The sequence below is a fragment of the Dermatophagoides farinae genome, unplaced genomic scaffold, assembly GCF_024713945.1.
Source record: "Dermatophagoides farinae isolate YC_2012a unplaced genomic scaffold, ASM2471394v1 contig1, whole genome shotgun sequence".
NCBI classification, from domain to species: Eukaryota; Metazoa; Arthropoda; class Arachnida; order Sarcoptiformes; family Pyroglyphidae; genus Dermatophagoides; species Dermatophagoides farinae.
This window is the reverse complement of record NW_027461514.1, coordinates 299431-326241: the sequence shown is the minus strand read 5'-3', so window position 1 is coordinate 326241 and position 26811 is coordinate 299431. Positions and strand designations below refer to the sequence as shown.

General features: G+C 35.9%; 1 protein-coding gene across 1 annotated transcript; it reads right to left on the bottom strand.

Moving 5' to 3' along the window:
• Positions 1-2733: 2733 nt before the first annotated feature.
• LOC142597885 (DNA-directed RNA polymerase I subunit RPA2 homolog) lies at positions 2734-21080 on the bottom strand. Its single transcript, XM_075734899.1, is given in 6 exon segments — positions 2734-2904; positions 3693-3845; positions 3847-4023; positions 4025-4406; positions 20089-20230; positions 20936-21080. Coding segments are annotated over 6 exon segments (1170 nt in total).
• Positions 21081-26811: the final 5731 nt, after the last annotated feature.

The window sequence follows — 26811 nt, the reverse complement described above, 5'->3', positions numbered from 1 at the left end:
TTTCAGCTTTAACCGCTTCAGAATGAGTGCCAACAGCGAATTTGTCAACGGTGACAAATTTTGAACTCGCTTTTGCTTGCGCTGTGATTTTTCAATCCATCTTGCTGCATTTGCGTAGAATTTGAGCTTAATTTATCTTCAAAAATTATTAATTTTTGAATAATTGAATTCTGAAAAAAAAATGTGAGTCCTTGGCCTGTGACTCATAAACGGATACGGTTGATGTCTCGACATTTTGAGTTGAAAATTTTGATACATTTTTTTTTTCATCAGGCAAACTTAACGCAAGGTTTGAAGCTTGTTTAACTATCTCTTGTGGGCTGTTTCCGTAGTAGTGGTAATGAGAATCTTGGTTTTTCTGAATCTTAAGATTTGTTGAAAAGTCAACAATCTAGATTGCACAGGGGTTCCTGAATTTTCTTGATCTTCAGTTAGTTTTGCATCAAAGTAAACCGCGTCCGGTACCACTTTTGTAACGTCTTCCTGAACGTTCTCGTCATGAACTATTTCAGCTTGTTGCTTCATCCGACGCTCCATCAATAACTGTTCAAGTTGTTCATCTGTTAGCTGCCTGAGAAGGTCTTCACCCGTTTCGACCGACTTTTTTTGATAGTGTGTTTTTTTCTATGTTAGTTGAATAAGGATAATACTCAGAAGAATCGAAATTGTCTATCAGAGACGTTTCTCCACACGTATATTCGGCTTGGCAAATTACTTGGTTAGTTGTTTTCATTAATTCTGGTACAATGTTTCATATTTTTCAGATCCATGTCAATCGAGGTCAATTGAAACGCCTTTGGAGTGATATGTTTTAAGGGATTCCATGAACTGCGGTTTATTCTCAGGTTCATTGAGAGTTTAGATTGGACTTAAAATCAGTCAAACACACTACTTCTAATGAAAACTTGGTCGTCCAAAAACCGGCAAAAAACTAACGTTTTCAGCTTGAAGTAGTTGCAGCCATATAAACAGGATCTTTCCAATTAACGTTATTCCACAGCGGGACGTAAATTTAGCGCCAACGTCGCTCTTATATCGTTTGATTTAGTTTTGTCTGAAGTAATGGTTAAGTCGTTAATGTCAAAAATATGTGCATTTTCTTCATTTTCAGTCTGTTCGCTATTATTTTGCATACTATCTCAAAATAATTATCAATAATTAAAACTTCTCTCTCTAATTCTTTTTTTTGTAGACATCAAAAAAAATATGCTATAAGATAAAATCCAAAAATACCATACCGGTTTGAATTCTCTCAATAATATACATTTTATTAGTAGTATTTGATTTTTTGTGATGGAAGCGTCATTTTTTTCACTATACCTGAAGAATTGTCTGAAAACGAAAATGAATATAAATCAGATTCTGATAACAAAACTACCAGCTTGGTTTTCCCGGCTTCAGAAAAAAAAATAAGAACTGCCAACTGAGTTTGAACAACCGACTAATATTCTTAATGGTTATTCCTATGAATCTTCAGACGAACTTGAAAATGAAACCGACCTGAATCACGGTTGTAAACAATACGGCTGAAAGCAGAATAAATGATGAATCAGTCAAAAATTAATCGCTTGATTTATGAAAATTCAAGCATTCTTCCTAAACAACTCACTCAAAATTTAGTAAACAGAACAAACGTCTTAAGTAGAATGAATGAAAATCACGCCTATAATGTTAAAAGCTTGTTAAACGACGCTTTGCTTCAAGATCGAAAAAATTCTACAAGAAGAAAATAAGTCCGCGGTATAATTAAATTATAATACGGTTTTTATTCTATTTTTTATAATAATTAAATTGCTTCTTCCTGGATGAGTTTTTCAAATTCTGCTTAATGACTAAATCATGAAAGAAAATGCGAATCTCACGCAAAACTGTTCATGAAATCCATTCGACATTGCAAGAACTGCTAAGTAAGTTTTCGTGTCAACGCATTACTAGTCCAACTTGAAACTGGAAAAAAAAAGTGAAATACAAATAATTAATCAACTATTAGTCTTACAAAAAGACACACGACGCACAATCGATTTTTATGTAAGTTTTATAAAGAAATAAAGGTATTTTATATTTTTAGCTAAGTAACAAAAACGTTTCACCCTGATTTTGACGATGAAAACAAAAAGTTCATTTTTACAGTAGAAAAGTCGTTAAATGATTTGTTTCTCTATGACGAACTTCCCATCAATAAAGATAATACTTTGAAGTGGCAATTTGAAAGTCATAAGTGGTTTAAGCGACGAGTTTTACGTAACTACAATAATTTATGCGTTTCTTCAGAAAATGAAGTGTTATACTAATTATTTCAATGAGTTTAAATGTTTAAAAGAAAATCTTTTGTTTTTCGATATTCATACCCATGTAGACATTTTATCTGAAATTTTTGTTTTTTTAGACGGCGATATTGCTGAATTCATTATCAGTAATAACGATTTAACGAAGAATCATTACCAGCAACTTGCTGCTTTTAAAGAGAAATGTTTGTTTATAATTTCAGAGACGATTTTTCAATTTATTTAATAATGATGAAACTGAGCATTGAAAGTGAAACTATCTTATCAAAAAATTTTTCCTTTCACAAAACTTTTTTCAAGTAATTTGGGCTCAATGTCATCTACATCAAACAGCGGTTCAAGTTCATCGAACAAGTCTTTACTTACGCAGATCGACCAAATTACAGACGTAACTTTGAAGTTGTACATGAAAAAACAAATAGTTACACTTTTTAGAATCGTTATTGGATCAACTCTTGTCAAGCATTCTAAGAATAAGTTTGTCAAATATATGTTCTAGTTTCTGCAGGTTGAGCAAAGGTTGTAAGCTGTTTTTAGTTTTTTTACTCAAGCCTTCACTACGATGAGTTAATACAAAAATCCATGCTTGGGCATTTAAACAATAATTGACAAATTCATTCTATATTTTACAAAACAAACTAAGAATTTACAAAACGAGATAGAAAACGTGCTGGGCGGCGATATTTCAACCGAATCTATTCTCAACCAAATTCAAACTCTATCACAGCTGCCGAATTTCATCGACAATCTTGCTTTTTTTTACAACGATCAATTGTTTTTCTATGAATCAAATAACGAATCGTCTATATTAAAAGCGAAAGAACTTTATAGCCACAGTTCTGACTGCAATAGTTTCTTAAGTACTATAGAGAATTAACATAATAACTAAAATAGAAACTGAATTTATACTCATTTTGTCGAGCTTTTCTGAACTCGTACCTATGTATACAGATTTAACTAAAACGAAAAATGTGTCATATACATCTAAACTAGGCTCGTACGTAAAACCATTTAACAATTCGTTGTCAAAGCGAACTTCGAAACCTAAAAAAGTCTTGGAAAAGATAAAAAAAATTTCTCCGATTTTTAGAGTTAGTTCTGGTTTCACATTCGTTTGATTTCGCCCTTCAAATGCCGAGATTGAAGAATTCTTTCAGCGTTTTAATTTCTGACGTGAAAAAGCTACTTGATGAAAATATGGAATTAAGTGAACATAAAGCAACAATAAACTTGTTTACCGATCATTTAAGTTTGATTAATATGTTATTGTTAGAAGAATAATTAAGCCAAGACTTCGTCACACTGTTTCAGCTTGAGTCTCAAACTGACGTTTAGCGAAGCGAGTTCGTTGCAAAGATATCTGTATACGTACGGTAAAACAACTTTTCTACATAAAATGTTGCAAACATTACAGTAAGGCTTGGTCGTAAATGAGTTATCAGCCAAAGTTTGCTTTTCAGACAGTATTGAACCACATTTGTAGCAAGCCCAGGCTTCGTGACCGTCGGAACAAGTTATGAATCTGTCTTGCAATACCGCTACGGCGCCGTGAGAAAGCAAAACCATCACGTTCCATTTCTCCTAATCTAACTCCTCCTCCGCGTTTTCGTCCTTTAAGTGGTTGCAAAGTCAAAGCATCAATAGGACCCGTGCTTCGGCACTGGAATTTATCATTGATCATATGTCTCAAACGTTGATAGTAAATAACTCCAACGAATATTTTGCATTTTGAATTCGCAACCATAATGGCCAGAATAAAAAGTTTCGGTTCCGTAATATTCATATCCTTTCTTAACAAGGTTTTGTCCTATGCTATGAACGATCTTAGAGCTGCTTTGATGGCCTGTTTTGAATTCTTCATCAATAGGGCATTCATTATAATCGCGGAACGGAGTTGCGTCCATATATACACCATTCAGGGCTGCTAATTTTCCACACGAACTTTCAAGTATCATACCTATAGTCATACGAGAAGGAAAACCGTGTGGGTTGAACATGATGTCAGGAATGATACCCGTTTCCGAATAAGGCATGTCTTCAGCGTTATATTGCAAAGATAGAATACCTTTTTGTCCTGCTCTAGATGCGAATTTATCTCCTATAGTCGGTTTTCGTAGATATCTAAATGTGATTTGAACTTGAGTAACATAAGTCTTTTGGTAAACGTCTGCATTACTAGAAGAAGTTTCAGGAAAGATAACGTGTATTTTATCTACGTATGAAACTTCATCGTCTTGGTAATAATGAACGTTTGTATCTTGTTCTTCTGTATGTGATGAAATTTTATGTATAGTTCTTAAATCTTGCGTGCGGTATAAAGGAGTTCCCTTTTCAAGTCTTTGACCAATTGCAGGTAATCCATCTAATCCCAAACCTTCAAACTATTGGTGTATTGATAGGAGATTTGTTGTAAAAAATGAAGAAAGGACTGTTCAGACCTAATACAATCACGCGGTGCAGCTTCTATTTGCTTAGTCTTATAAACACATCCATCAAACATGCCTTTGTCTATAGAATGTTTGTTAATAATCATGGCGTCTTCCATATCAAATCCTGAGTGACTTATAACAGCAACTACTGCATTGGTGCCAGAAGGATATTGATCCATACCGGAACTGTGATAATCCCTTGTACGGGTAACGGGTTTTGTAGGCGTGATCAAACGGTAAGACTTGTTATCGTTTCTCCAACAAATATTGTGAAATGGGGTACCCATTGTTTGTTTCAACATTTGGCATTGATACATGTTTCTGGGAGATTGGTTGTGCTGAGAAAAAGGAGTGAAACTTGCAAGTATACTGAGAAAATTAGTGTTCTTACTTTCAACGTAGTCGTACTTAACTAAATTTTGTTCTGGGAAGTAATATTTATGAGCTAAGACCGGATCTTTACTTTCAATATCTTGACCTTCATCTATTTCTTCGATAAATTTAGTTAAACGTTCGGAATTTTTTACATCATTTATGCTAGTTGCAATATTTAGCCAGGGCTGTGATAAAGGGCCAATCCACTCGGTTTTATTAACCTTCAAATTATATACTTCTCGAATCAAGCGACCAGGGATACTATAAACATAGATTGCGCAGTGCATACCAGTTTGTAAATCAAAAAAGCATAATTCGTCAGTATTTTTGATATTTCTTTTTTCGTTGAGTTTACATTTTATTAAGTAATCTTTGAAATTATCGAATTCACTAACGGGGATTTTGCATATAACAACACCGTCAGCTACAAAAGGAAAAGTCAATTCACCTATATCTATATTTGAATTGGGAATCAAAACGGTTCCAAATTGACTGGAAGAATAACCAAAAGAAGCAGCAATTTCTTCGCATGCAAGTCTTAGTCTGTTACTAGTTGGTTCACAAATCAATTGAGCAGACTGTGATAAATGCAGTAAAAGACCACACGAAGGACCATCTGGAGTGTTTACAGGACAAAGAAAACCCCAAGACTCTCCTAATAGCTTTCGTACGTCTGTAGTTCGCACCGTTGTAAAAAACTGCCCTCTATGCACCGCTCTGAAATGTGACAAAAATCTATTTTGATTCAATCTTTCTGCAGTTACTACCCAACCAACTGTTTGTTGCAAATCTAATTGAGTGGCGCGAAGGTTACCTGTTGACAAAAAGTAATTTACGTTTTGAGCAACCGTTTTAATGAAACGAGAAACTGTTTTTTGGAAAAAATCTTCGGATTCGAGGGTTTTTAATGCTTCGTTCATTGATGCGCCAGAGTTTTTGATCGCAATATCATATGCAATCTTTATATTTAAGAGCACACTGAGAAGCGAATCTTTGATACAACTGGAAATCATGGTTCCCGGGTGAATGACTTGTTGGTAAGTCAAGCTATCCATATTTTCGGCAGAAATGAGTTTATTCTTAAGCATCCAAAGTTTTTCCCACATTAGTAACAAAATTTCGAATTTCTCAATGTAAGAATCTGTGTTGATTAAGATATAATTATCTATTATGTATCTTGCTGCGTCAGAGTATTTTTTAGAAGGTGGTAATCGAGCTTTAACGGAATCAAAGAAGTAAGACCCTAAAATATATAGATAACGATCTTCATAAACGTCGATGTTGTTGAATTCAGTTTCAGACTCGATGTACTGTTCCCAAAGTAGTTCTGCTTCTCTGATAAAAATCGTATTGCTACAACACGTGGTTACTTTTTCTTGAATAATTTCTTTGTCCAGTTGGGGGAATAAAGCTTTAAGTAAAACCCAAAACGAAAAAATGTATTCTGTTCTATTAAGCAATATTCTGAAAGCGCAATGGTTGTTTTGAGTGTAAAACAAAATATTGTTCATGGTAGTGCCGTCAGAGGCCTGAGCTCTATAAGCAACAGCATATTCAGAAAAAAAAATATCTCTGTTTTCAAATCTTTTATTGATTAGGGCCAAAGGAAAATTGGTTCGTTGCTGAATAGTGAGACGAATCAATTTTTCAATTCCGTTGATGATAAAATAACCGCCAAGTTCGTTCAAATCCTCTCCTGCGTATTTAGCTTGTTCCTCAGGCGCCAAATACGTTAAATTACACAAGTCTGATTTTACCATAATGGGAATCAACCCCGCAAACGCTCTGTAATGTTTTGTTGTAGCACTATGTCCGTCATCCAAAGTAAAAGTAATAAACATGGGCCCGGAATAGCTTACATTCATTAGTCTAGCGTGTTTTGGAAACATAAGGTTGCTGAAATTTGAACCGCTTTTCTCTGTCTTTAACATTGGACGGAAAATTTCAATTTTCTCGACTGATAATTTCAAACTGTGCATTGTAGCGTCGGCGAAGTCTAGAATGTTGTCGTTCTTTTCGTCTCTGACGTTAATGTATATAGGAGGAAGATTGCCTGGAATTTCAGCGACATAGTGATTCAAAAACAAATTGAAACTATCAATATGTGGAGCTGAAATTCTCAACAAGTTTTCATTAACTTTATTTGATTCATCAGTGGAGGCCAGCATTATTTCTGCCTATCATAATCAATTTTTTTAGATTTTTAAAATTTTTGAATAAATCGAAATTAAATTTTATTTTTCTCACTTCTTTTATCGAAAATTTGTACTCAGTGTGCTATTTTCGTGGCTAGCTCAGTTCAATTGCTTTTATCTTAACAAAAGACATTATTAACGTTTATTATTATCAGTTTCATTTATTAATTAATTAAGTTTATGGTTCTTTCTTTTTGGAGTTATTGTTTTATCTTATCTGCATCAAAATTTGAATGAATATGAATGCTAATTTCAACGACCCTTTGCTCTCTGCAATTCAGTCAGAAGTTAGTTCTGAGATGCAAATCAGTGAAGAAAATAGTCAGAAAAGCTACAATGCAGAGTTTGATCTATCACTAGACGTTTTAGATATTGAGGACCAGAAAAATTTTGATTATGAATTCGATTTCACTGGCGAACCTATCGCAGGACGCAGAAAAAAGAAAAGTAGAAAGCAGAATTATAGTCCTGCAGAAAAAAAAAAACAAATAGTACCAGCTTCATCTAAAAAATCTCGTTCTCTCAATGCTGACGCTGAAGCCATATTGCAAGAAGCAAACAATTATTATTTGGACGGCTTGTATGAGAAGAGCATAGAATCATTAAAAGAAGTCATTCGTTTAGCTCCAGGAGCGCATGATCCGTTTCACTTGTTAGGGTTGATCTATGAAAGCGTTTACAAAAACTACACCAAAGCTATTGACTTTTATTATATCGCGGCCCGGTTATTGAAAAACGACACGCTGTTGTGGTTCAAATTAGCCGAACTTGCAATCAAAATCAATCGAAACAAGTTGGCACTGGTAGCGCTACGCAGAGTGGTGCCGAGTTCTTGCTTAGATCCAGGGTTAAATCAAACAGCTTGTGCTAACTTGATTGCACTTTATTCCGAACTCAAAATTTACAGTAAGGTTTTGCAATACAAACTAAAATTGTACATGTTGAATCCCTGCAGTTTGATTTTGGCTAAAAGTGTGCTCACTACTACGATCGAAATCAACTCTACCGTTCTAACAGCAAAAATTCTTTATAACATTCTGTTTTCTACACTGCCTCTCGAGCTTCGCGACCTTTTTAAACTAAATTATGATTTCACCGAGTTTCCAGAGAACATATATAGCAATTACAATAAAACCACGGTTATCTCAATTAAGTATTGGAACTACCATCTAAAACTTTTAAATTTGAACACACAGAAAGTAAACCCGCATAGTTGGGATAATATCATTGACTTTAGCTTTTACTGTTCAAGCTATCTACCTATTGTGTCCGCAACTTTGTTGTTGACGGTTTGCCTTCTTTCCACAATAAATATACCTATGACGCAACCTTCCCCTAACAATGGAATGAACAGCATAATATTTGACTATATAGCAAAATTACCAGTTTTGGTGGCTGTTGCCTACACATTGCTTTTGTGTCGCAACCAATATGCCTTTAAAAACAATATAAAAGGGCGCTATTCAAACGCCGTTCATGAAACACGATTACTGGAACTTATCTCTTCCGAAGAGTTGATTGCAAATCTTCTATCTATGATTGTCAAGAAACTAAATCTACTTAACTGGAGTACAAATACAAAATTAATATCGTTTCTGACTTTATTGCTTAACTCTCTTATCGAAATCAATTTGCCACAGCACGCTCTTGAGCTTTATGAATTATTTACAAAAAATGATAAACTTTCAAAACAAACTATCAATTATTGGCTGAACGCCGCCAAATCGTACATTTTGCTAGAAAATTTCGACAAAGCTGCTGACTTCATCAATAAATTAATTCCAGTTATGTCGAATTCACAAACTTCCGATGGTCAACATCAAAGTAAATTTTTCGAAACTAAAACGTTATTATGGAACATCCTTGTTAAAAATAAAAAGCTCAGTCACTTAAACACTTATGGAGTCCGTGACGACGACAATCCTGATAATTTTGAGCAGATTATATTTAATAAGAAGCTAAAGTCTTTAATCAACCGTTCATCTCTCCATAAGACACCAAAAAACTTCATATCTGCAGAAGCGAAAAGCATTATTTATCTAAGAATTTTGGTTTTTTACTCTATGCTTATTGACATCAATGACCATTGCTTTTGCCACACAGATTTGTTCTCTTACTTGAATAAATTTAATATCCAAAACCTTCCTTTTCCAAATGTTGATATGGATCTACTTGAATTACTTTTAGATCCGTTTTTCTTTTCAGTTGTTAAACCTGTATACGAAAAAACATTTTTGTTACACGATATATTAGACGTTCTGCCCTACAATATATATGATAACAATCGGCACTGCGATAAATGCAAAAATACATTGTGCTACTCAATCATTAGAGATCTGAAACGTGTTGTACATCTTTTAATTGCGGGAGAATATATTTTCTTAGTTCGAGACTCTTGTCTCGACGTGCAACGTATTCTATTGAAATCATCTGAAAAGAAAAATGCTTTACTTCAGATTCGAATGAAAGAAAAAAACTTGATGTTTCCTTTGAAAGAACAAGATAGCATAGAGTTCAACAATACAGTTTCAGCTTCTAACGATTTTTCAAGCGACTCTGAAGGAAATTATCTGTTTAGCGCAAACGAAAACTCTGATGATGACATTTATAAAAACGCTATCAACGAAGACGAAGACTCTGATCACACAGCGCAGAACTCGACTTTGATTTTTACAGAGCCAACAACACAACTTACGGAACGGGTGTTTGAAAACTCCAATTCTAACAATGATATAAGTTTTCAACATCGCCACTTAAAAGATGAAATGAATTTGGTGTCTCTGCAAGATGCAATATCGTGGCCATCCTACAAAGATCTAATCACAATAGGATCATACTTGTTAGCTTATATGAATAAAGCAGAGATAGCCATTGAACTTTTGGACAACATCGAAACTTCTTTAGGATACGTACGCTCCGAAAACATAGGCGATGGCACAATGGGCAAGTCAAGTTTTTTCAATCATTTACATTTTCTTATGATTGACATTTGTCAAACCAACAACCAAAACAAGCTGTTTTTAAGTTTATTGCGGCGTTACTACTTGTTTACCAAAACTAGAAAACTCAACAATAGAATACTTAAATTTTACTATCACAGGCTGTTTAAATTTTTACGTTTCAATCATTTTAATTTAGCTTTATCTGTCATGCCAGAAAATTTTCTTTATCTCTCTAACAAAGCATGGACGCTGAAAAACCTTTGTAAATACCCTTCCAACCAACTTCTCATCTTTGCTGCAGCTCATTACTGTATGATTACACAACGGTACCTACATGCAGTTTGCGAGTTTCGACGTGGGTTCGAGATCAACCCTACAAGCAATACGTTCAATCTTTGCTTTGCTAGTTCGTTATTTCATCTGTCTATGAGCAGTCGTCTCCAAAATAAAAATAAGTATTTCATCTTAGGATTAGCCTTGTTACAACAGAATTCAAAAATCAAAAACATCAGCCTGGCCCTATTTTTCAGAGAAATCGAAACTTTTGTTTTCAATAAGTTACGTGACGTGCTTTTCAACTGCTTTACCAGTTCAGACAAGAACCAGTTTGCCGAATACTTGTTTAGCGAGCTTGGTTTGTCTTCCGAAAAAAATATCATCAGCGAGATAACAACAATGATAACCAACTTTTTAAACGTTATCAAGAATTTTTTTGTAACATATGCTCGCAGTGAACACAACTACAACCTTGCAAGAGCGTTATTAGGACATAATTATATTTCTGAAGCTATTCCGCTTCTATTAGCGGTTACTGATGACTTAGCAGCAGAAATGAAAGTTGTTTTTCCGTATGTTGATGTATTGATGGACAAAATGCGTTTTTTATCGAGACTGGCTAAACATCATGCTTCTTCAATTGAGGTATGCAGAAATTTTCAATCGTCGCCCTACCAACTTTTAGGAAAAGATGTTGATCCAAATCTTTACATTAAGTTTGGGGACTATTATTTTTTAAAAAAATCTAACCTGGGCATTCAGACAATTCTTTTGTGCCAAAAAAAATCAGAATTACTCCTAAACCAGTCAGCAAAACTGAAGCAGGTAATGCAATTTGGAGACTTTGTACCCGTTTATGTTGACAGTTTAAAGCAATTCCATCATGCAGACGACACTGGTGACAAAAATTTTTATTCTAAAATTGAACTAACGATTTTTTGCACAAAACTTCTCAATGAAATATTTACAAACTTAATCTCCAATCTATCCATTATAGCTTTTGATGCCCCAGCTTTGGTTAAATTAGCCGCTTATCAACTGCATTTATTTGAAAAATATGACGAAAATAACTCAGTACACGAGTCTATCGCTTATAACAAACTTGTTTGGAGTCCACAGAGTGTCTAAAGTTTAAAAATAACTTATTATCAGGGATCCAGCTTTTTAAATCGGTTCGCAAATTTTAGTTTTTAAAATCCAGCAAGAGCTGTGAATAAGCATCAGAAAAAATCTCCTAATTTTTTTATCTCAACATCCCAAAACAAATTTGCGATTCCCAACAAAACAGATAAGCTACTTAAAGAAAAACGTTTTGCAAATCCAGTTCAGATAAAATGATAATTTTAGCACTACCACTTGTAATAATATCGTACGCAGCAAGTTTGTTGCCGTGCAATGCGCCAAGATTCCAAAACGGACAAATTTATTGCAAGAACAATATTCCGGAATTGGTCTTATACAAAAATTATCTCATTCGCTGCAATAAGCAAACAATAGGATTTGATTCAGACATTCTCAAAAAAAACAGTCCATGGCATATTATCCTAGACCAGTGTCAAGACCTTACTTCAGCTGAGCGATCTAACAACTATTACCAACAAAGCCAAGCCAGTCCAAATACTATGCCAGTCACGAAAGATGCAACTACGGTAAAAATAAGATACTTATGTTCAAAAAAAAATGCTAACTCCTTTTAAATGTAACTTTACAACTGCCTACCATCTATATTGATTGTGACAGTATATTTTTTCGTGATACATATATTGTCACCTAAAGTCACAAAAGTGTTTACAACATTTTGGGTTAGAATGTAATCAAATTATTATAAACCTTGCAACTACAATATGCAAAAACTCACTGCCATTCTGGGTATAGTAAAACTGCTAGATTTATTGAATTGTAACGATATACAGGTTCTAGACCGATCTAAAAAAACTTGTGAAGCAGGTGCTAAGTATAAATACAAAGACTACGTTTATTTGTGTAACTTTCCTAACGATTTAGATCCAACCGATGAACAAAGCGATAAAACTAATGCTTGGAGTTTGCTCGGTATTTGCTACGTCGGCGGTGACATTAACCACGATAAAACCAGTGCAACAACTAAATCGACTACCAAGTCTACAACCAAGTCGACAACCGATTCAACCACTAAGTCTACCACTAAGTCCACAACTAAATCAACAACTGATTCAACAACTAAATCAACTACCAAATCTACCACTAAATCCACAACTAAATCCACAACTGATTCAACAACTAAATCAACTACCAAGTCTACTACCAAGTCGACTACCAAGTCTACTACCAAGTCGACTACCAAATCTACCACAAAGTCTACAACAGACACAACTAAGGTAGTTACCAAAATCTGTGATCCCGAAGATCCTAATCAACTGAACAAATCTGCCAAGTGTGGTTGCTGGTGCCCAATAGAAGATTACTTCAAAAAAGAAATTTGTGAGTGTTGGTGTGACCATGAAAACCCCAACGGGCACGACGACCCAGATTGCCTGACAGATGATGAAGCCAAGAAGCACGGCATTATTCCACACCATAAGAAGCATCATGACGACCACCATGATGACAAAAACAAATATGGCCTACCAAAATACGAATCAAAAGGCGCAGGCCGAATAGAGCGTGAAGGAAACAACTGGGAAACTCAAAACCCGAACCAAGAAATTACCCCAATCACAAACGACGAAGTAAAGGCTGCGTATAAAAAAACTGACGGTAAAATAATTACTATCTTCCAGCCCTGGAATCCTAAATTTAAAACAATTGAGCAAAACTACGCAATAGAAGAAAAGATAAAAAATTCCACTGACACGATAAAAGAGCTCGTTAAAACGTTTACACATTCAGATCTAAAACTTTTAGATAATATCACGCCGAAGAACCCCAATAACCCTGAAAATGTTAAGCGTGTCGAACGTATTTTGACCTCGACTCTTTGGAACAAATTTTTCCCAATAAGACATGTTTCATATTCCTATGAGGACTTCTTAAAGGCCGTTGCAACATGGCCCGCTTTTTGTCAAACATACGACAAGAAGAACAGTGATGATATTTGTGCTCGTCTTCTCGCAACGATGTTTGCGCACTTTGCTCAAGAAACCTCATTGAGACAACCCGGAGTTACTATAGAGCAGCTTCAATCAAACAGCAACCACTATAACCCAGAAGCTTTGCAGGTATACGGCCGCAAACAACCGATCAGTCCAATTAACCAATCTCTATGGTACCTAAGAGAAAGCGGTACTACTGAAGAACATCCTATTGCAGGACGGTACGATAATCTACCAGGCCAATTTCAATTTGTTGTACCAAAACTTGCAGATAAATATTACTTCGGTAGAGGGCCGTTTCAACTTAGCTACACATACAACTATATGTATCTAGGTAAGAGTATATTCAACGACGCATACAAACTGGTCGAAGAACCAGAAATCGTAGCGTCCTCGTGGCTGAACTTCGCAAGCGCCATATGGTTCGCTATTTCTCCACAAAGCCCTAAGCCCTCCATGCTTTCAGTAGTCGATGGAAGTTGGGTCCCTAACGACGCCGACAAGCAGCTCAACATGTCACCAGGATTCGGAGCTACGATTGTTATCATCAACGGAGGAGTTGAATGTAAGAACTATAAAGTAGAAGCTGTGCAGTTTAGAATAAATGCATACAAATATTTCTTACAAGAATTTGGACTCGAACCGAAGGAAGGCGAAGAACTAGACTGTAAAGAAGGAAAAGAATTCCCCACCAACTCGGCGGGCGCTATTCAAATGTACTACGACTGGGATTGGGCAGACAACAAATCTTGTAAGCTTGTCTCATGGCAAACGCCGTTCCAGGTGACAAACATCGGAGACTACAACAGATGTGTCAACCTCAACTCTAGATCTATTTCTGTTAAAGATGGTACAATTGTAGGAGTCAACGGAAAAGCTGTGTAAAACTTTATATTTGATTGTACTAAATACTAAATTTGTTTTTTTCCTATGAAAACCGTCTTAGCGGAATTTTATAGAAATAAGTTGCCTATAATTCAAATAACAAACTTATCTATTTACTACTCAATTTTAGTATAATTTAGGAGTTCCGGTCAAAAATTATAAAAGCATTTGTGTCAAACATCACATTTTTCATGCATGCAACGAGATAAAGATCGAGAAAAAAATTGAGCGCTATTCACAAGACGATGGGAATTTTTTTTACAAATCTGAATCGCAAAACCTCTGTCATTAGTTCCTTACTCCAAGCTGCTCCAACAGCAAAAACACTTTGGAGTCAGCTCAAAAGCCAAAACTCAGAAACAGAAAATGCTTTGCAAGCACTCGAAAAAAGTGCTAAGGAAGTATTGCAAAAAGAAAAATACAATATACTGGGCGGTTTTATTTGCAGACTCCTGTTTTACACATGCTGCTCGAATTTGAAAAACGTCCACTGATCGCAATTTTAAAACAATCATTATTTTTTCATAATTAAAAGAATTCGTATTTTCGGGTATTTATTTATTTAGCGTGCAAAATATAAACATTAATATATCATGAATGAAGGAATAGTGAGTCGCTTAGTCGCAAACGCTAGTAACCCAGAAAAGATCAGAGGTTACATCTCGGAACATAAAAGCTCTTTCAATTCGTGGTTAGGTTTTGGATTTACAGTACTCTTGATTTACCTTTTTTTGTCTGACAGGGGCTTTTCGTTTTTGCTAACTCTGTCTAGTCTTATTTCGACATTTTCATTTGGGATGATAATTTGGAAAATAAATAAGAATCACAGCTTTAGAGGCGTGAGCCGTAAAATGTTTGAGCTGTACATTCTGATTCAACTGTGCCGAACTTTCAGTATAATTCCCTTTCAAGGGTATTTACCGTACGACCGCACAGGGGACTGGCTATACCAACTTTGCGAAGTGTTGTCCTTGGGGTTTGCATCGATAATCGTGTACTGGGGGCGAACCATATACAATTCTAGTTACAACGAAGCCAACGATAATATTCCGCTGTTATTTTTAGCTCTGCCAATGCTTGTAGCGGCTATTTTTTTTCACCCCAACTTAAATGGGTTCCTACTAAGCGACATAACTTGGACGTTTGCGATTTACTTGGAAATCGTTGCTTCTTTGCCACAACTCATTCTGTTTCAACGTGAAGTAAGTTAAAAAAACTACACATGCTTTAGAAAAGCGTTGAGCCATTCACCAGCCATTTTTTAGCTGGTCAAGTTTTAGTTAGACTCATGTCGTTCATATTTTGGTGTAAAACTTTCCATGAACTAAACGACTTCTCCAAGAGAGGAAAGTCTGTTTCAGGAGTTTGTGTATTGGTGGGACAAGGAATTCAGTTGATCGTGCTGGCCGATTTTATACTGATTTATTTCAGGTGTCTCTCTCGCGGAGTTCCGTTCAACCTCTACTACCATGACAAACTTTAATTAATTTTTAACCCTCAAAACAAATTAACATTCATATTTTGTAAGTTACAATCACGATTTTTAAGTTTAGCGTGACGTCAGTTGACGAGTCAAAGACTGTCTTCAAAATTGATTGACAGCGCAAACTTAGGTAAGTCTTCGTCACAGTAAAAACACACTGTACAGCATTGATTCCATAACTCTTCCGATAATTCTTGTATTTCGTTTTTATTTAAGTTGGGGCTGAACTTCGATTTTAAGCTGTTATACTTTGCAACGGCGGTTTTGTCAAACGTGTGAATTCTCAACGAACGTAAACAGGCTCCATGATATACGTGTTTGCATGAAAATGCCGCTAGCGAACACCAAAACGTCATGATTTCTATTTTCGATACGCCGTCAGGCACAATTGGTTCTGTCGTGATCAATTCGCCGCAAAAAGTACACCGAAAATCTGAAAGAAGTTTTTTCTCAGCTTCCGACAGCGACTTCTTGTCTAGTTGAGCGTCGAGAACCGACTTGTATCTCTCTATATCATGAGTAGCCTGGATTCTGTTGCCAGCCTTCAGCGTATTGTCTATACGTTCGCAAACGGTATCTGTCGAGTCTTTCAGCACGTTCAACGCTATTAAAAAAAACTCAGTTTCGTTCAGCTCCAGTTCAAACAAAATGTCAAGTAGTTTATGAAGGTCTAATGGCGTACTCACACAAATGTTTTTATTTGTCATTTTATTGAATATGGCTTTATATAATTCGAACGAAAGTTTTTCGTTTGTTTCGAGTTTTCTTTCTGCAAATTCTTCGTACAAAACCGGAAATGATAAGAGATCATACGAAATTTTAGAGTCACACAGAAAGTAAACCCCGTAGTAAAAGGGCAGCCGATTTAAATAATTCAAATATACTAGTAGATGGATGCTGCTCCCGTAATCTAGTTTGTCAATGTCTTTGATAAACTTTATGCTTTTTAAAATCATTTTTTTATTGTTTAGCAAAATAGCAAGGCCCCAAAACAGATACAAGTTGCTCAGAGTTTGTTGATGCGTATTTACCAATGTTAAATCGATGTCAACGTAACTTTTTGTCAAATAACACCAGATGAGCAGGAACTTCTGTTTTTCTGCATTAGACGAATGAGCATCCAAGAATGTGAAGAGCTTATTTTGGTTACTTTTGTAATCTTTTAAAACAATGTCATTGAGCTGTTCAAGCTGTTTTTGGCAGTTTATTACAAAATTATTGTTAAAATCTAAATTTTTGTGCATGAGAAAATTGATAATTGATTTTAATACACCGTCTGCCCAGGAGTTTTTTAGCAGAACACTGTCGCTTTTGGATAACTCATACAAAATCGAAAGTTTTGATTGATCGGATAGTCTATTGTTTTTATCGCTTTCTAAACAGTCAGTAGAAGAAAGCTGCATTTTGTTGGAGTCGATTACAGTAAATAAAAGTTTGAATTGTTTAGGTGAGCCGCCGAACAAAAGCTTAGCGACTATGTTTGAGCACATTAACTTGATCAAAACCGTTTTCAAGTGGTTAAATGCATTGTTTTTCAAAACTTGATTGTAAACCAATAGCGATACCTCAGCAAGTAATCCGGAATAAAATGCAAATTTTTCAGCGTTGCCAGTCAGCAGATAAATGACACAAAAAATGTACGCTTCTCCAAGAAGCGTCAGAGAATTTTCAAATGACAAGTCCCGCATTAAGTTCACATCGATTTTAACAAGAAATATAAGTCCAAATTTCGGCAAAGGCTTGCTCAACTTTAAAAGTCTGTTTAGCGTTGCAAAAATAGTGTTTTGTTCAAAGCTGCCGTTAACCCAGTAACGAGAATGCTCGAATATGTTTGTCAATCCACAAATGTTGTTTCCTTCCTGGTCTGTTTGGTCTGCATTGAATAGCACAAATAACGCGTTGTCTTGGTTGGTGCTCAAAAAGTAAAAAATATAGTAGATTTCTTTTCCAATAGCTTTGAGAATTTCAAAGCCAAGCGGTTTGTTGAACTCAAACAACTTACAAAAACTCGGCATTAAACATGGTCTGAAATCACTGAAATATCTCTGAATAGCAGAATGGTTAAACGAAGACAAGCTAATGTTGTAGCCTTTTGAGTAGTTAAGCAAAATCCAAAAACCATTAACAAACTTCATGTTCTCTAAATTAACGCAAAAATTCTCGGATTTCAGAAGTTCATACGACAAGTCAAAACTTGGTTTGTCGACTTTATTGATGATACAACTTGAAAACCCTGTCTCCGTGATGGAAGTTTCGAGAGATTTGATTATCTGTTCTAAATGCAGTCTCTCAAAAGATTCGAGCCAGTTGCCAGTTTCGAATAACCATCTACAGTGCGCTAAAATAAGCCTGAGCGTTTGAGAATTCGCATCGTCAAAACTTTTGAGATCGTGGTGTTCAATAAAAGTCAGTTTATCTCCGTACGAAATTTTGCTTTCCAGTACCCAGCGAAGAAAAACGAACTGCAAGTCAGTGCCTTGAATGGCTGACCAAACCTCGGCAACAATCTGGCAAATTAAATTATTATTGTTGTCAAATATTAATTGAAGAGTAGTACAACCTGAATCATCAAAGCCTAATCCAAGAGACGTCAGGATGCGTTTTTCTATAGAGTTGTCTTGCAATAAGATTTTGAAATAATCGACTTCGACAGCATCAATGCCTACACAAGAAAGAATTGCAATCCAGCTAAATATGCCGAGTTCAGTTAAGATCTTAAAGTGCCATTTTGTGAACACTTACCTTCAGCTTTACGGCTGCACTCTCAGTTTGCACGACCAGGTTAAAAATAGATTCATAATATGACTCCAAAGATTTCTCAGTTTGGACATTCATAACCAAACACAGACTAAAAACGAATAAACTCGGAGTTTACTCTTTTAATCTTAACGTTATTAATTTCTATCTTGTTTCATTAAAAAAGATTATTTTTGGTAACGAGGGGAATAATAAATAATAAAAAATACAGCAATTTACTCCATATGAAGCCAAACCTCGTTGGCGAAACACGATTTTGGTTCATAGACGATTAGCATTTGATATTAGTTTTTTAGTTCTCATTGAAAATCATTTGTTGTCTTGTTTCAACTGTCTCACTAAAACTCCTTTACGATAAAGAGGTTTGAAGACGATTTTCGGAATCTTTTTGTTTTTTAACTCATTACAAGCTCGTCTAAAGTTTTCAATCCATTGTTTAGGCGCTTTGGCGGCTAAACTATTGATCAGCCAACGTGGCACATTACCGCATATGTCTGTTTGAGAGACAAGAAAAATTTCAGTTCCTTTTTGAGAAGGAACGAATTTATATCCTCCTATTATGTTTTCTCCTCTGATAAGTTTTCCAGTAGTGTAGGCCGGGTATGCAGGATGTTCAGCGGATCTGTGCATCACAGCGACTGAGCCGTCATCAAACCGGTTGATGTATCTCCACTGCAAGAAGTCCCTCGAACTCAACGGCCAAGGAGCTTTCAAAACATTATACACAATGTCGTTTCCATTAATATTGGTTTCTACTAATTCAAACACGTCAAAGGTGTGGTCCCATGACTTTCTGCGTTCAGTACAGCATAAGTTGTACAAAACGTTATCTACGGTTATGCCTTCGAAAAAAGCATATGCCTTAATCATGATTAAGTCACTGCCCCCGACGTCAGAAAATTGTTTGTAGATACGTACATCATCGGCACTGTAACAAAAAATCCAATCCAAAAGCGGTTTTTCTGGGTAAAAGTCGTTTATAAACCTGTATTCAGTGGGTCCAATCGGCATTTTGTGCTTAAGCGCCAGATTGAAATTCTTCATGTCGTTAAAAGAAGTGAAAAAACAAATCTGGTTCGTCGATTCTTGTTTTGCAAGGGTATTTCCTTTGCTTGTTTTGACTTTCGTCGAGTCGCATTTTTTTATTGTAATGGAGCAACTATCTGTATCAGGATCGTTAGTCAGCTCTTTTTTATCTTCCACCTGATTCTCTTCTTTTTTCGAGACTTTATCACCTTCTATAGAGTCAAGTTTTGAGTAATCTGATTTAGCAAAATTCCACTCGTCCTCAAGCTGAGTCGGTGATTCTTCCGTTACAAGGCAATTAACGTGTGCGTTAGAATGAGCAGATATTTTATGTACTTCGTTTCTGACGGAACTACTGTCACACTTGTCATTTGCTTTGTTTGTAGAACCATCGGAAAGTATCGATTTGTTGTCATTTAGAATCTCTTCTTTGGAAGCTTGTATAGATTCCTGAGAAGCTCTAGTTTCATCTTTCATGCTTTGTGTTGCAATTTCTGTAGGCTGATCTATTAGATTTGGTTCGTAGATATAGAAAGAAGACAGATTCGACAAGTATTGCGACTTTTCATCTCCAGACTTCAACATGGTGTCTTTTCCGTGTTTGCAATGATCACAGAAAAGTGATCGGCAATAGTTTGAATTTGAACAAACCGTCACATTAGAACTGTTGAGTTTTTTTGGCAATGTCGTCCAATCTGTACCCTGAGTGTCGAGAATCTTGATTTCTTTCAAATATTTATATACATTCAAGCGTTCGTAAAGTTCACTCATGTACTCATAGGTTTCTGGGATGTTTTTTCTTCCTTTGAACGCAAGTTTACAACAAGCCAAATTTACTGCGAGTTCGGTAAACTCTGTTTTCGATATCTTCTTGCTGCTGACAAAAATATCGGCCAAATAATTGTTCCATAATTCTTGCGTTTCCCATTTCTCAAGAATTTCTAGATACTCCTGCACGACTTTATTGTCGTCTAGTTTTTCGCTGTCGTAATTGTTCACTAAAAACGGCATGATTGAATAGTTCAAGAAACTAAGTAGCTGTATTGAATTTTTAGTCTTTCCGATGAAAAATGAACTCCAACGCAAGATTTGCAAATAGTTCTGCGTTATATCAGGTTCAATTTTTTTTTTTTGAGTTCTTTTGAACAGTGTCATAAACAGTTTAATGACGAAGGCCAAAAAAAGACAAATGACGGCGCCACTCAGCATACCAAGCGGTCCAAAGGCAAGACCTAAAATGAGACCTATCGGTATAGCATAGTACAAGTAAATCGACTTGACAGACTCAAATATGGTTTCACTATCTTGTTCTTCCAATTCTTTGATAGTATCATTATTCAAGTTAGAAGAGATCATTATTATTTACAGCGAGTCCAGCTACAACTAAAAGATTAACATTAAGCGCCATATCACAAATATCAATTTAATGGTGCAAAAAAATTGGATAACAGATATGTCTAGGTTCAATTATTATATCAGCTTGTCTATTTTTCAGTCAAAATAAATGTGTAATTAATCGGTTCAAAACTTAAAACGGGATTTTTCAAATTTGTTTTCACAGTTTTTTGATAAACTTTTTTTCATTTAAGCTTTTTAGAAATACAAACTAAAATGTTGCTTAATCTATTTTTCATATAAGGCATTTTATGTGCCGAATTCTGCACAATATTAATTATAGTTTGAAGAAAGTATTTGACTTAAGACTATCAAATAGAACGTTTTCTGATCCAGAATAGGTTCAGCAGGACATTTAGGTTAATGAATGCCTCACGCAAGAACACTTTAAGGATTAGCAAAGATAAAAAAAAAGTATCAAATCTAAGTAATTCAGTGGAAGCGATCGTAACCCAGCACAGCAGCTGTTCGAATAAGAACGATGTGTATGAACAGTCAAGCAAAAGTGTTAACTCCACAGAAAAATTAGACCTTAATGCTATTCAAACCACTATCAGGCATTTCAATTCAGATCAAAAAATAGTTCTTCATCACCAAAATGATAGTACAACAAACACACTGGACACTCCAAACGCAGACAAAGCTTTTGACACCGCAATCGAAGAAAGAAAAACTCGCGTAATCGATTTCGCCATGTGCAAATTAAAGTCGTTGGAAGATCCAGTTCACTCAATGGTTTCAAACAAATTCGTGCTGCAGTCGCTGCGGTATCTGCTAGGCAATCACTTGTTGCTAAATCCTTCTTACATTAATCTTCTATCTGTCAATGAAAACTACGATCTATCAGATCACTACAGCGATTTCAAATTTGGATCTCAAATTGAACAATTTTCTAACGGCAGTTATTCCCAAACAAAATATTTTGAGAAAAACATACAAGCGTGTGGAAAAAAAAATGACCCTTCTATTGTTCCTAAAGACTTTCGCGAATCTAATAACTCCAAATTTCTGCAAAAACTACAAGCTTCTAGCCAAGCAACATTAAACATAATGTTTAAGCAAAAAAAAAACGAATCAACTTCAATTAAATTAGCAGCAAATGGCTTGTATGATGAAGATAGGTATGTCAGCACAACGACAAACACAAGCAACATCTCTCCAGTTGAACACTACGGAAGGACTGTTCGTGAAATCACTTCGCCAAGTAGTTTGCAAGCGTTTTCCGAAGAAAATTGTGCTACACCGGTTTATTCTGCTAGTCCATCGTTGACCAGACCTGACAGTTATCCTACGAAGGTCTCTTCATTTGCAATAGAAAAGTGCGAAACGGCACTTATAAAACCACATTCTGTCGATACAGCGTACACTCAGGCGTTGGAACACATTGTCAAAAACGGTCAGAATGCTTACCGTGTCAGCAATTTTGCTACTATTAAACGACTTAAGAACTGGGAAAATAAAAATCAAACTGTAAATAAAAAACTGTTTGTAACGCGTACATCTGCGTTTAGTTATCGTGCCGGTGAAGACTTTCCGTTCAAAGACTGTGAATATGATAAACTCAAAGACGACGTTTTTTTCTGCGAGGAAATATCATTGTTCAGTTTTCTCAACAAGTTTCGCAATCAAATTAACAACTTTGCTTCTGTTTCCACGGATGTTTACAAAGTTAGAATAAAAGTATTCAACAAAATAGTGGCCATAGCTAGCAATTTTCCATCTGCACAAGCGACCATAATTACTCACACCGCGCTCAGCTATTTAGACATATTTTTAAACAACTCAGTGACGAAGACTATTTTCCAGGAAATCTCGAAGTTCCAAATTGAGATTGCGGCTGCGTTTGTCAAAATTGCAACGAAACTAAAAATATCGAGAAGCAATCGCACATTTCACCTAAACTCAATCACTGATTCTATTATCAAGCGTCCTATTGAAAAAAAAGTAATTAATCATTGGGAGAAAAAAATCTGCAAGGTTTTGAACTTCGACTTCAACATTGTCACGCTGCCAGAGGCTATTGCGATGATATTGACTCAAACTTGGTTGAAATTTTTAACTACAAAATACAACGGCGGCAGAGATGACTATAGCGTCACACAACTAGCACAGTTTAGTTTGCCTGAAAACCAAGAAGCTCAAACCGAGTCACAATACTTCTTTCTTTTTGTCAATACGCTGAAATCTCTAATCAAATATTTTTTAGCAATTAACCCGGGCCACTCCAAGACCGAACTTTTGACGAGTTTCTTGACTAAGCATCTCACCGACGAAACGTTCAAGAACGAAATCAATTTGATCTTGAACTACTCAATATTTCTAGCAGAGCTATTTATCTCACACGAGTGCAGTCTTAAATACAACTACGTCAAAATAGCTGAAAGCTGTTTGAAAACCGCTATCTACTTTCATTACTACTCCCGCACGGAAAATTCAACGCCAAATCCACTCATCGCGATGTTCAGCTTTTATTTCCTAACAAACATAACAACTGTTTTACCGGTGCTCAACGTCTTTGTCGAATATTTGTGCACCGACAAGCACTCCGAACTCAAATACTACGACCAAATGTGCGAACTCATTCAAGACCTCAAGTATTTTTACGACTTGCCGCCTATGGAAATGCATTATAAAAAAGTAAGAAGTATACTCAACGAAAAAAACGATTCAAAACTGGCTAGTTCGCTATATCGGTTTCTTTCAAAAACAACCAGCATCACAAAGCGAAAATATAATTTGAAAACTTGCAAGATTTTCGCAAGATATATCGTGTACCAAGAAAACCTAAATAATATTCACTTTAAAGCGTCCACTTTAAAGCTTCCATTCAAACCATACAGCTTCGGCAAAGAAATTGTCAAACAAAAATTCGAAATTTATAAGTCACTTGAAACATGTTTTGAAAAAACGCTTTTCAACATCATCAGCTAACACGTAGTTCGCCCACTAATGTACAAATATGGGAAATTCAATATTTATCTATGACTGCAGATTACTGAGCGTTAGAGGTCAAATTTTGTCCGATGCTAGTCCAAAAGTTTTTGGCAATCAGGTTTGGGTCAATATTAATAAATTCACGAAAATAAATTTTTGTGTGAGTACTCGCGACGTTATTGTCTTTTCGTATGTAGAAATATTTGTTGGATGTTTTAGTGTATTTGGAAAGTGTTTTATCTAAGTAACTCAACTGGACTTCTGGGTCGCTGAGAAAAATGGCAATTATGTTAGGGAACAAATTGTTTGGCAATGAGTAAAAACTGGAAATGGGCAAGCACAACACTTCGCAGTCGTTGTCTAAAAAGTGCCACTTCAACACTGTTTTTTCATTCGATTTTTTAATATATTTGCATGAATTTTTGGACTCAAAGTAAGACAGGTAGGCTTCTGCATTTGAACTGTCGATTTGGCTGGTGTTCCACTCACACTTTTCATCTGGCACGAAAATGATCAACTTGTTGTTCAAGGCTTTGAGTCTCGCCTTGAGTCCGTCTGAGGTGGGTTTGAACGTTTTGAAAAGGTTCTTGTTTAGAATCTCTTTGTCAAACAAATTAAAGACTTGTTTTTGAACTGTACTGATGGTCGACTCGCTTAAGCAATCGAACTCGCTCCTTGACTGGGGGTAACTAAGCAGTCTTGCGTAGATAGACATCCGTTAAGGAGTTAGCACCAAGATATAAATTAGTCTAAATTACCTAAAAAGCTAAATAAAAATATATAATATAAAAAAGGCGAAATACGAAAACACAGTACGTAGTCAGCTAACAATAAAAAGTTGACCAAACACAATGGGTTTCTGCGTTAATAACACCGTTCATGGAAACGAAAGTAATTCTAACCAATATTGATCTTAATATTCGATAACGAAAGAAAGCAACTGTAAGGCGTTTACAGTCCTGGGAAGTCGCGCTGGTTCACAGTGATGGCGGAAACCTGTTTCTTGGAAGAAATTGAGTCGCGTCTAGGGCCTCTGGAAACTCCGCGTGGGCGTTCAGATTGCTTTTCGTTGGCAATCTTGCCGGTGGACTGTTCAGCAGCTTGTTTGTTGTCGCCAGATTTCTCAGAGCGAGCGTGGGATCCTGAGTGATTTCGACCGCGGTGAACTGGGCGACGATGCGAAAAGTTTCGCGGACGACGGTTGTTTGGGCGTTCCTGAGCTTTAATTCCGCTAGAATAAGTCAGTTTAATAGGTTGTTCGTCTTGAGCTAAAACAGCGACTTTTTCTATTATGCTAACCGCGCTTTTAGCAGTGGAGAAGTAGTCGACCTTCTTGCTGTAAAGCTCTTCTTCGTTTTCGGCAACCTCGGTGACAGGAGCGCGTTTTTCAGGAGCAATATCTTCAGAATCGCTTGGTTCGTAAGCAGTGTACTTTGGCTCTTCGTGAGCAGACTTCTTAAATCTTGGCTTTCCAACGTTCTTGCGACCGCTGTTACGTCGTTCTCCGTTGGGAACAGACTCGATACCAGTACCCCATGAGTGTGGACCAGCTCCGTCTTTACGGACTTCACGACCACGGCCGGATCTCGAACGTCTTTCTTTGGGAGTAGCATCGTGCTTTTTGTCAGAGTCACGCTTGTGCTTCTGGTCTCCACGAATTTGATTAGCCGTTTTTTCGTCGATGGTTTTCAAATCTACTTCTGCGTCGTTATCGCTTTCTTTGGTCTTGCCTTGTACAAGATTTTCGGGAAGACCGATTGGCTGAGGAAAGTTTTCCTTCGGTTTCTTAGGCGAAACAGAACTGATAGAGGCGTTAGTGTTTTTAACCTAAAAAATATATCCATCCGCACAGATACTTACATTAACTTTTTTGTTACTGATAGTAACGTTGTCGTCACTGTCGGAATTTTCCTCAAAGGCCGCAAAGCGATTTGTAGTAGCTACGCTGTATTCTTTCGTCATGAAAAATTATTGAAATAAATAATTTGTCAAACGACTAAATGTCAATTTCTGTCTCAGGTAATTTTAAAATCATTAGATTCTAGTTCTAAAATCCTATTTTGATTTAAACATGTTAGAAAGTATGTTATATAACGACTAAAAATAGTTAAAGAATTTATTTCTTTCTTTTCAGCACACATTCTGTGCTGCGTCTCTAGATTTTTTTAATAAGAAAAATTTTTATGGTAAATTCATTGCGTCAAACTCTTGCAATGACACAATGGAACAAAGGATTTATAAGCGTAATTTCAGCCTAACAAAGCCTTTTCCTGTCCCTGCAGTTCATTTTTTAATTCTTTTTTGAATATTATATTTTTAATACGATTTCTGATATTGTTTCCAAAATATTCGCTGCAGGCTTATTTATATCAAAAATAACAGCGTTCAGCATTTTCATTTTTAATCTAGTGATTAAATACATTTATTTTTCGATCTCGTAATTGAACATATTGATGTATTTATGGAGCTTACGCTTAATGATACTCTTCAATTAAACGCCGTATCTGATATGGATGACACCGAAGATTTGGATTTCAATGTTGATGAAATTAATACTAATATTCATATAGGTAAGCACAAGTAATAATATCTAAAATAGTTTCTGCAGCTACGTTTGACGAAGATGAAAAAGTGCCTGAAATCAAATTAAACGATTTTCCTGCAATAGAAACTTCAGCTGCACTAACATTTCCACAAACTATTTGTCTAAATGAAGGGACACCGGAGACATGCGATGTCAGCACTGAACCAGTTAAAG